This window comes from Rattus rattus, chromosome 18, assembly GCF_011064425.1.
Source record: "Rattus rattus isolate New Zealand chromosome 18, Rrattus_CSIRO_v1, whole genome shotgun sequence".
NCBI lineage: Eukaryota > Metazoa > Chordata > Mammalia > Rodentia > Muridae > Rattus > Rattus rattus.
Genome location: NC_046171.1, coordinates 9,284,058 through 9,295,343, shown reverse-complemented (window position 1 = coordinate 9,295,343; position 11,286 = coordinate 9,284,058). Strand labels below are relative to the sequence as shown.

Below are 11,286 nucleotides of genomic sequence, written 5' to 3'. Positions count from 1 at the left end.
TGCATAAAACAGGGGACCCTTCTTGCAGTTCCTTGGATTCAGTTTGCCACACAACATTGCCTGAGTGAGGATGCCTCACTCCTCAGGGGGTGTCTAAATGCTCTCCTTAGCATTGCAAAGCAGTACTCTGAGGTCTGAGGTGCATAGGAATCTGTGCAGTGAGCCAGAGGCCAGAAAACTAAAGGAGGGAGTTGACTCCAGATGTGGACATGGTCTTGAGGGAGAATCCCAGGCTGGCTGGCCTCAGACTGTCTGTGCTGATGAGGATCATGGGAAGACCTGGAGAGTGACAGGGAGTCTTCTGAGTGCATTGGAGGCAACCAACAAATCCATCCAGGGAAAGGAGAACCAAAATGGGCAGCGGATGAAGCCATCATCTGACCCCGCTGGGGAGCCCAGAGGGGAAAAGAGACAGCCATGTTCACAGACTCAAGGACAGAGGAAGCAGTAAGGCTGGAAATGGAGGGCAACAGGCCATGTTGATAGGAAGGGTGTGTGTGTGTGAGTGTGTGTGTGTATTAATGTGTGTGTGAATGTGTGTGTTTGTGTGTGTGATTGTCTGTGAGTGTGTGAATATGTTTGTGAATATGTGTGTTGGAATACCTGTGGGAGATTGTGTGTGCCTGTATGTGTGTGAGTGTGTGTGTGTGTGTGTGTGAATGTGTGTGAAAGTGTGTGCGTGTGTGTGCGTGTTTGTGAGTGTGTGTGAACATTTCTGAGTGTGTATGAATATGTCTGTGAGTGTACATGTGAATGTGTGTGAATGTGTGTGAATATATGTTTGAGTGTGTATGTGAATGTTGTGTGTGTGAATGTGTGTTTGTGAGTGTATGTGAATGTGAGCGTGTGTGTGTGTGAGTTTGTGTGTGAGTGTGTAAATGTGTTTGTGAATGTGTGTGTTTATCTGACTGTGTATGAGGTGTGTCTGTGCGTGTGCCTGCATATGCTTGTACGGTTGTGTATGCACTTATATAAGCAGAATAAGTCTAAGACAGCTGTAGATGAATGGCTCTTAGTGTTAAGAGACCTCAGAGGGGAATATTGGGGTAGTTGGCTGTTCTGGGCAACTTAGAGATCAGGACAATGAAGAAAACATCTTCCCATTTCTCAGAAGACAATACTGGCATGGGGTCCGCACAGTAACAATGCTCCTGAGAGGTTGGAGAGAAGTCAGGCTAACAAGGGAAGAAGTTGCAGCAGGAAGGAAATAACAAGAAGCTGACAGTCTGCTGCTGGTGTGCAAGGCTGTTACTTCCCCAGTGCAGGGGGAACCTGTCAGAAGCCAGGTAGGACCCGCTGTGGGACTAGCACGAGGCTGTTTGGGCCATTTATGTATTTAGAACACAGATTCCTGAGCAGTCGGGCTTGGCAGTGTGAGCTAACCCTAACCCCAAGCCACTACAGGTGGACACAGACCCCTGGTCTGCATGGGAAACTGTGTGGTGCTTGCAGGTCCAAGCCTCCTGCTTTAAAGACAACACTGCATTCCAGACCACCTCAGGGCCATCACAATGGAGTTGGCTGTGGAGGTGGGAAGGAGCAAAGCAACTGCTCTCACCCTGAAGGTTTCCACTCTGATTACAGTATGACCCCCAGGGCCAGGGTTCAGATCCAAGGAAGGAGTCAGGACAAAGTCCCAAGTTCTCAGGAGTGGCTCTCAGGGTCTGAGGGCTTAGCTGGGGCTTGGGTTGCTTTCACTTTTCCTCTTGCTGTCATTGTGTACATTGTCAAGTACACAGTACCTGAAACGGCCACTGGGAAGAGGTTCCTAGAAGACACGATAAAAGTAGCTGTGATTGCAAGTTACAAATCCCAGGATTTGTAACACTGCACTTGGATCCCCCTGTGTGAGAATAGGGAGCCTTGTGCATTGCACTCTACTGCTGCTATGGCTGGCGGCCGCCCTGGTCACAACCCAGAACCGCGCAGGTGAGTCAAGGGTAAGAAGGGAAAAGGCCTCTGTCGGGACGGGCGGGGGCGGCACCGCGGAAGCAGCGTCCCTGCGTTGCCCACCAGACCCTCCTCCCCTTTTCCACCGCGTCCCGGTTCCCGCGCCGTGCTCCACTCCCCGGCCGCGCACCGGCCCAGGGTCCCGAGAGGAGTTCGTGGTCTCACCGCTTGGTGCCCCCAGGCTCACACTCGCTGCGTTATTTTGCCACTGCCATTTCCCGGCCCGGCCTCGGGGAGCCACGGTTCACCGCTGTGGGCTACGTGGACGACACGCAGTTTATGCGCTTCGACAGCGACGCGGAGAATCCGAGAGCGGAGCCGAGCGCGCTGTGGGTGGAACGAATGGAGCCGGAGTATTGGAAGAAGGAGACTCGGTCATTCAAGGAGCACACCCAGAATTTCCGAACTTGCCTTCAGAATCTGCTGCGCAAGTACAACCAGAGTCAAGATGGTAAATGACCCTCTTGGATGTCAGAGGTCTCAGGTCACGTTCGCTCTTGAGCTCACTGAAGGGCTATGGGTGCATGAGGTTTGCTTTAGGTTTGGGGGTGGGAGGGACTGTTCCTGAAGATGGGAGGGACTGAATTCATGTCCTGGGCCAGGTTCCCACACTATCCAGGATATGCACGGGTGCTATGTGGGACCTGATGGTCGCTTCCAAAGCGGGCACTATCAACACGCCTATGATGGCCATGATTACATCACCCTGAATGAGGACCTGAGCTCCTGGACAGCAGCAGATGCAGTGGCGCAGACCACTCAACAGGAGTGGGAGCAGGATGGTGTAGCAGAGAAATACAAGGCCTACCTGGAGGGCACGTGCGTGGAAACACTCCACAGATTACTGGAGAACTGGGAGGAAACTTGGCAACACTTAGGTAAGTAGTGTAGTGTGAGGAACAATCCCACCTCAGCTCCCTTTTTCTCTGGTTGGGAAAGAAAAGGAGATAAGGTAGAATCCTGCCTTTGTCCAGCCTCAAGATACAGGGAAGGCTTCTAGTTTTCTTGACTCAGTATCTGAGAGGGAGAGAGGGGCTTTCCTCTCCTTGGTGTGTACCCTTCTCTCAGGACAGCTCATAGTCACTTTCAGGATGGAAACCGAGAGGATCCCTGGAATGACCAACAGTACCCCCTTCAGTCCTTTGGAGCAGTGGCTTCTCTGGGGCCCTGTTCTCTGCACACACTGGGGTCTGACACTGGGGACACTGAGTGTCTCAGATCCACCCAGTCTGGAGCAGGAGTATCTTTCTCGAAAGGTGATGAGAGACATGGAATGCCTAGAAATTCCCAAAGAAAGGAGTATCTGGATGGGTGCTGAGGGTCTTTGATCCCTCCCAGGACCCAGCTCAGTTGTCCCTCCATGGGATGGATCACCTAAGCACCTGCAGTTTCCAGGAAGAATGAAAAGCGCCTGAACTTTCCAACTCTTCTCCTCAGAACCCCCAAAGGCACTTGTGACCCATCACTCCAGTCCTGAAGGTGATGTCACCCTGAGGTGCTGGGCCCTGGGCTTCTACCCTGCTGACATCACCCTGACCTGGAAAAGGGATGGGGAGGACCTGACCCAGAACATGGAGCTTGTGGAGACCAGGCCTGCAGGGGATGGGACCTTCCAGAAGTGGGCAGCTGTAGTGGTGCCTCTTGGGAAGGAGCAGAGTTACACATGCCACATGGAGCATGAGGGGCTGCCTGAGCCCTCACCCTGAGATGGGGTAAGGAGGGTGTGGGAACGCTGGAACCTTCTCTAAACCCTGGAGAAGGTCAGGCCTAATGACTGGAGCCATGACCCTTATTTCCCTTCCTCCCCTCTACTTCCCAGAGCCTCCCACGTCCATGACAAGCATCGTAGCCATTGTTGGTGCTGTCCTTGGAGCTATGGTCATCATAGGCTTCATCATTTGTGGTGTTAGGTGGATGAAAAGGCAAAAAGGTATGTAAGGGCTGCTACTTGGTTCTTTCACAAGGGTCCATTGTAAAGAAGAAGCAATACACATATACCATAAACACAACACACATCATATACCATAAGCACCATACACATATACCATAAGCACAATACACATCATACACCATAAGCACAATACACATACACCATAAGCACAATACACATATACCATAAGCACAACCGTGCCATAACTGGATATGTCTGCTGACACCCATCGGACAGTAAAGCACATGGAAAATGAAGGAGAGAGGAATAACCCTGATGGTGGAGGTGATCTACACAAGAATCTCTGTGATCAGAGGTCAGAGATCAGAGGTCAGAGGGGAAGGACCCTGCACAGCGCCACAGATCACAGGCTGTCCATGGTTCATTCCCTGCACAACTCCTTCCTCATGCCTCCTGAACCTTCCCTAGTCTGCTGCTATTGTTCTGGAAATTTCCTGGGACCAGGACTTCCATGGACTCTCACAGCTTTTTTTCTTACAGGTGGAAACAGAGGCTAGGCTCCTGCTGCAGGTCAGTACATGAGGGAAAACCGTCCCTTAGGCACTCAGGGTGGGAGCTGAGCTGAAGGTTCTTCCTCCACCCCACATGTCAGTCTCCTGAGTGTGCCTTGGTATTTCTTCTCCTGCAGATGGGGACAGTTCCCAGACCTCTGACTTGTCTCTGGAGACTTGAAAAGGTGACGCCTGGGGGCAGAGTATTAGGGCTGAGGCACACGGGAGAGAACTGGGTTCCTGGGCCTCTCAGGTTGAGACCTTTGAATGGTCTCAGGTGGGCCTTTGAGATGTTTTCATACTGACAGTGTTGACTCTTGTTCTTTGTCTTGGGACAGCTGCCACGTGGGACCTGCACTGGCTGTCATCCCTTCCACAGTCAACCTTCCTGGTCCAACAGACACTGGGGTATCTGCATGCTGTCGGCTCCAGGCTGTCCTCACCTCCACACTGAACATCTGAATCTGAATGTGAACCCCTTGACATGTGCAGTTCACTGGTGGGGAAGTTAAGGGATTGAGAACGCTCAGAGGATTGAGGAGGAAATGAATGGCAGATGGAGAACCTTTCAGAATCTGTGTTTCCTGTGCGAGTGTCAGGTGGGACAGGATTCCTCTGTGGGGTCTTGTGTGACAATGGGGCCCAGAGAGTCCTTGTGGAAAGCTATGAAAATAAAACCTAGAGTTTTTTGGAGAATCCAAGATATGGGAGATGTCAATCTTCATGAAAATCACTAGCGGGTGTCAACCTGCCTGGACAGAGAAGTGTGTTGCATACAATACAGCTGACAGGACTTGGAGAGAGCTTAGGTGTCAGACATGGAGATGTAGTTTACAGTTTGCCCAGCTGGAGTTTAGTCTGTGATCTAACACTTCCTCACTTTGCTGCTTTTCCTTCCTTTTGAAACAGAAATGTACCACCTGGGCCATTGTGTGGTAGAAGTACGGCATGTGCACTTTGATCTTCTTTCTAGAAAGGTTGCAATTAGGAGATTATCCTGAGTATCAGAAGAGACTATGAGTTCTGAACTTTTAAGGTGTTGGAGACTGACAGATTGTGGGGACTTTCAAAGCTGGATTGAATGTGTTTGACATTATGATAGGGTACAAACTGTTGGACCAGGTATGTTAGTTTGAATGAAAATGGCCCCCATTGGCCTATAGACTTGAATGCTTGGTCATTAGGGAGTGGTACTATTTAAAGGGATTAGGAGGTGTGTCACTGGGGGTGGTCTTAGAAGTTTCCAAATCCAGAGCCAGTCCCAGAGGCTCTCTTCCTGCTGCCTGAGGAACCAGATGTAAAGACCCCAGCTCCATCTTCAAGACCTTGCCAGCTTGCATGCCAATATCCTTCCCATGTAATTGCAATGAGCGAAACTTCTGAAACTGCAAAGCAGCCCCATTGAATGTTTTCTTCTACAGTAATTGCCATTGTCCTCCTGTCTCTTCACAGCAACAGAACAATGACTAAGACAAATAGGACACTAAAACAACAAAAACAAAACACTTTACCAGGTGGACAATTGGCTCATTGGTTAAACTGATAAGATCACTGGTTGCTCTTCCAGAGGTCCTGAGTTCAATTCCCAGCAACCATATGGTGGCTCAAAACCATCTGTAATGGTATCTGATGCTCTCTTCTGTTGTGTCTGAAGACAGTGACAGTGTACTCATATCCATAAAATAAATAAATCTTTTTTACAACTTATTCTAATGATACTTTTGAGAAAAGTTGACAAACTTGTATCATCTTTTGTTGTATCAGATGTTACCTTGTGTTGTTTCTTTTTTTAATTAAATCCCTAAGACAAGAAGATCTGCAAATATCCATTTGACTCACAGGATGCTGAAGTAACATTGTATTTAGAGTGGGTTGTAAAAGTATCTTTCATTGTCCTATTCTTCTTGTTGCCTGGGAGACTTACTGCCTCAGTCAGGTAACTAGGCCTAGTCTGTAAAGGTTATAGCACCCACATACTCTAATATAGGCCTAGACAGTTTTCACCCTCTGAGCTTTTCTTGGTTTTTCTGAATTCTGGATGCTGGGTCTACTCAGCTGTTCTGGCTGAAACTCCTCTCCCAGCTGATTTATTTAACCTGGCTTTGCTCTCAGCCTCTGAATCGCTCTGCTTGGTCTCAACCCAACTCTGCCAATGTATTCTAATCCTCTGGCTCCTTCTGACTCTCTGTTCTTTCTGTCCTTACCTATGTCTCCATGTTCTCCCTGGACTGGACTATGTTCCTCCTGCACTGTCTGTCCCTACCCTCAGTAGCTTCCCTTTCTTCTCTATTCTTCTGAGAATGGGCATATCCTAGTCTCTCAAATCTTTCTCTGACATGTCACCTTTCCTGCCATTCAATAGCACATCACTTTCAAACAGGAGGGCGTCCTTCTACAACCTCACTTTACCTTCATTCTTTGGAATTAAAGGTGTGTACCGCAATACCAGAACCTAAGCTTTTCTTTAACTGAAATTAGCTCTGTACCAACTGGCGTTAAACTCTGAGATTTGCTTGCCTGTGTCTCTTGGCCTTAAGGGCCTGTCTTTATTTCTGATGGATCTTACAGACCTAGAAGTCTTTGGATGTGATCTTCTGCCAGGGCATCAATGTTCCAGAGGTCGGGTGCGGGTCAGGTAGCTGTAGGACTTGAAGATGGCATCAAAGGTGGCCTTGGCAAAGTAGTCCAGGATGGCAGCACAGCCCCTGCCTGAAGTGTAGCAGTCGTCTATACCGGCCATCATCAGTGGCTTCGTGGGCATAGGAGCAGAGGAAATGCCAGTGCCTCTGTGGGCAGGGATGAGATGCACCAGCACAGAGCCACAGCAGCCTGTCACCTTGCACAGGACAGTGTGGGTCTTCCCAATCTTGTTCCCCAGTAGCTTCTCCTCGCCAGGATGATCGAAAGCTTGGCCAGAATGGTGACCCCTTGGGTGGCAGAGGCAAGCTCCTTGGAGCACTTAACGCCAAGACCAACATGGCCATTGTAGTCCCCAATAGCAAAAAAACCTTGAACCTGGTCAGCTGCCCATCCACAGTCTCCTTCTGCACTGGCATGATTTTCAGAACCTCATCCTTAGGGATGCACCCCGGAAAAAGTCAATAATCTCAGACTCCTTAATGGGTGGGGAGAACAGGTAGATATTCTCCAAAGACTTGGTATTCATGTCCTTAACCAGGCGGCCCAGCTGGAGAAGATCCATGCCTCTTCAGCTCTACCTCCAATGAGACCTGAAGCAACTGCCATGGTTGTCCCCTAACAACCCTTTGAATCCTTTGCAGAAGCCACCACAGCCTCCTAATCCTGGGCCCCCAGGGACTCTGGACCCTCCTGCTGCACCTGAGTCATCCCCCATTTGGTGTTTTCCCAAAAAGAAACACCAGGCAGTATCCTTACCTTCTTATCCAGGTATTCTCATTTTAAGTGTTGGGGAAAACTTTTAGTCTGCAGGTCAAGTCAGGTGGGGAAGAGATAAGGGCATTCCCAGTTTCCCCTGCTTCACTTTTGTTCCTAAACTGTGTCAGGTCCTTCAGCCAGGACACTGCTGACAGATGGCAGTTCTCATTCCCATTTGGTTGTGTGATCCTGGGGAACCAAGCAGCATCGACACGGTTACGGGTTATAAAGTCCACACAGCCCATGGGACTCAGATGTGCCTCTAACCCCAGTTGTGATTGATGGCTCCATGCTGCTGCTCCTGCTGCTGGTGACCTCCTTGGCCTTCACCAGGACTCCTACCAGAGAGTGTCAGGGAGGGAGGAAAATGGCATCTGCGGGAAAGTGGGGGGTCGGGGGAGGGGACAACAAAAGGCAAGCCGAAGCATTAGGGAAGCTGCAACCCTGCATTGACCACAATTTGCTTTGCCCCATATCCACTGCATCCAAGGCCCCTCCACTCTCCCTTCCTGGGCAGTGCACCTGCCCAGGGTCACAGGAAGAACTGGGGGTGGGGGAGGAGGCGGGTCTCCCTGCTCACATCTTCATGCTCTTGCTGGCTGAGGTCTTTCTCCACGACCATATCCAAGCTTGGCCTCAGGGAGCCCGATACAAGGTAGTCCACTACACTATTCTTCCTTTTTTAAAAAAAAAAAAAAAAAAAAGAGGAAAGAAAAACTGGGTGTCTGTGCTGTGGTGGGAATGGGATCCGCAAGCATACAGAAGCACCAGCAGGGGGCGCCGAGAGCTCGGAGTTTGCGAGTTAGTTTACAATAGCTGAGTTTGATGCAGCCCTGGAAAGCCAACAACCACCCTGGCAGGGAGATATTTGATGAAGTCAGGGCTCTCCACAGAGCTCTGAGGTTGAACTGCAGAGAGACAAGCCTTGCCTCAAATTCTCTGCTTGCAGTTCTGTGCCTTCTCAATGCAGCCATCACCCAGGGTGCAGGCAGCAGAGCTGCGACCAGATGCAGAGCTCAAAGTCTCAGGAACCCTGCTCTTCCTGGCTCTTGAAGACTCATAGCTCAGCCTCCCAGGGTGCTTGGGCAGACACCACCTGCATCTGATGCCTAAACTGCCACCTTGTATTCCGGATGCAGGAGCTGTCAAGGCAGTTACAGGAGGCCCTGAGAACCACACCTGCTGATGGGGCTTCAGCCTGGCCTACATCTTGCTGAGCCAGCACCTCATGGCCAGAGAGGATCATGAACACTTAGCACTGCCTGCTGTACAAAAAAATTCAAAACAGTCACAAGTACAGTCTAGAGGATCTGAGGGTGTCCTAGTGCTTGGTTTGCATAAAACAGGGGACCTTTCCTGCAATTCCTTGGATACAGTTTGCTGTACACCTTGGGGACCAAGGCGTCTGTTTCAGGATAGAAACCAAGATGACCCCTGGAATGAATGCTTCAGTCCTTTGGAGCAGTGGCTTCTCTGGGGCCCTGTTCTCTGCACACACTGGGGTCTGACACTGGCCACACTGAGTGTCTCAGATCCACCCAGACTGGAGCAGGACTCTCTTTCTCGAAAGGTGATGAGAGACATGGAATGCCTAGAAATTCCCAAAGAAAGGAGTATCTGGATGGGTGTTGAGGGTCTTTGATCCCTCTCAGGACGCAGCTCAGTTGTCCCTCCATGGGATGGATCACCTAAGCACCTGTAGTTTCCAGGAAGAATGAAAAATGCCTGAACTTTCCAACTCTTCTCCTCAGAACCCCCAAAGACACATGTGACCCATCACCCCAATCCTGAAGGTGATGTCACCCTGAGGTGCTGGGCCCTGGGCTTCTACCCTGCTGATATCACTCTGACCTGGAAAAGGGATGGGGAGGACCTGACCCAGGAAATGGAGCTTGTGGAGACCAGGCCTGCAGGGGATGGAACCTTCCAGAAGTGGGCAGCTGTGGTAGTGCCTTCTGGAGAGGAGGAGAATTTCACAGGCCTTGTGGAGCATGAGGGGCTGCCTGAGCCCCTCACCCTGAGATGGGGTAAGGAGGGTGTGGGTGCAGAGCTGGGGTCAGGGAAAGCTGGAGCCTTCTGCAGACCCTGAGCTGGTCAGGGCTGAGAGCTGGGGTCATGACCCCCACCTTCATTTCCTGTACCTGTCCTTCCCAGAGTCTCCTCCATCCACTGTCTCCAACACAGCCATGATTGCTGTCCTGGTTGTCCTTGGAGCTGTGACCATCATAGGAGCTGTGGTGGCTGTTGTGATGAAGAGGAGGAGAAACACAGGTAGAAAAGGGCAGGGTCTGATTAGCTCTCACTCCCTTTATAAGTGTGCCCTGCCCCATCCGTGGGAAACCCCTCCACACCCCTCATTGCTACTGTCTCTAACCTGAGTCTGTGTCAATCCTGGAAACTTCCTAGGGTTAGACTCTCCCTTTAATTCTCACAGCTTTTCTTCTCACAGGTGGAAAAGGAGGGGCCTATGCTCCAGCTCAAAGTAAGTGTGGGGGGCAGGATTGTCTCTGAGGCTCTTGGGGTGAAGCTAGAGCTCGGTCAGCCCATAATGGCCCCTCCATCCCCACCTGTCATTCTCCCCAACGTCTTACTTCTACTGCAGGCAGCAACAGTGTCCACCGCTGTGACTCCTCTCTGGAGCTTGAAAAGGTGACACCTGGGGGCTTGGTATTGGGCCTGGGGCCAAAGGAGAGGACTGGGTCCCAGGGTCTCTCAGATTTAGGCCTTTGAACGAGAGGTGGGCCTTTGAGATGTTTTCAGATTGACCGTCCTGACTCTTGTGTTTTACCCCAGAGATAGCCCTCCTGTGGGGACAAGCTCTGACTTAGAAACAACAAATGTGTAAAGCTATTGGCTTTATCTGTGTGCACAATGGGAAGGCCTGGAGATACACGAGCACCCTGGCCCTGAACTCCCCTGTTCTCCTCTCCACGGCCCTCCTTCCTGGTCCAGCAGACATGATGGGAAATCCGCATCCTGTCAGTTTCATGCTGCCCTGAGCTGCAGCCTCTCACTTCCACACCAAACATAGAAATCTGAATGTGAATTCGATTGTGCAAATCTTTGACCCGAGGGGTTGATTAATGGGTAAATTAAGGGATTGAGAATATTCTGAATTTTGCAGAGAAAATAAATGGCAGTGTGGAGAACCTTCCAGAACCTGTGTTTCCTGTGCTGTCAGGTGGGACACAAGGAGGTTGTGGTCATGCTCATCTGGAGCCCACCTCATGAGTCCTTTGGTGTGGTCTGGTCACTCCTCTGCTCTGTCCTCCTGAGATCTTTTATGTTTGTCACTTAGTGGAACCAGGGCCAGACAGACTGTTATCGAGGAGACAGGGGGAGGACCTTAGCCTTGTTCTGTCCCCAGCATTATAAGCAGCTGCAGCAAGTCAGTCTTGGCTCAGTCCGAGCTCTGTATTTTCACCCTTCTGTGTTTATTTCTGTGTCTTTTTACTTTGTATGGAGGAATAGGCCTGTTCCGGTTCCTGTGAGTGGTAC

The 11,286-nt window shown here is 50.5% G+C and overlaps 1 protein-coding gene and 1 pseudogene across 1 annotated transcript; one reads left to right on the top strand and one right to left on the bottom strand.

The window, feature by feature from the left end:
- The first annotated feature begins 1,125 nt into the window (after window positions 1-1,125).
- On the top strand, window positions 1,126-10,944 carry LOC116887596 (H-2 class I histocompatibility antigen, Q7 alpha chain-like). Its single transcript, XM_032889218.1, has 7 exons — window positions 1,126-1,139; window positions 1,853-1,929; window positions 2,132-2,401; window positions 2,553-2,828; window positions 9,540-9,815; window positions 9,943-10,059; window positions 10,238-10,944. The coding sequence occupies exons 1-7, from the start codon at window positions 1,126-1,128 to the stop codon at window positions 10,297-10,299; spliced, it is 1,092 nt and encodes a 363-aa protein (XP_032745109.1). The 3' UTR covers window positions 10,300-10,944.
- LOC116887493 lies at window positions 6,703-7,572 on the bottom strand (annotated as a pseudogene).
- Window positions 10,945-11,286: the final 342 nt, after the last annotated feature.

What these genes read in the sequence shown, in the direction of transcription:
- LOC116887596 (XM_032889218.1), top strand. An exon ending in GTACAACCAGAGTCAAGATG is followed by an intron (nt 2,402 to 2,552) that starts GTAAATGACCCT and finishes GTCCTGGGCCAG; the next exon opens with GTTCCCACACTATCCAGGAT. An exon ending in GGAAACTTGGCAACACTTAG is followed by an intron (nt 2,829 to 9,539) that starts GTAAGTAGTGTA and finishes TCTTCTCCTCAG; the next exon opens with AACCCCCAAAGACACATGTG.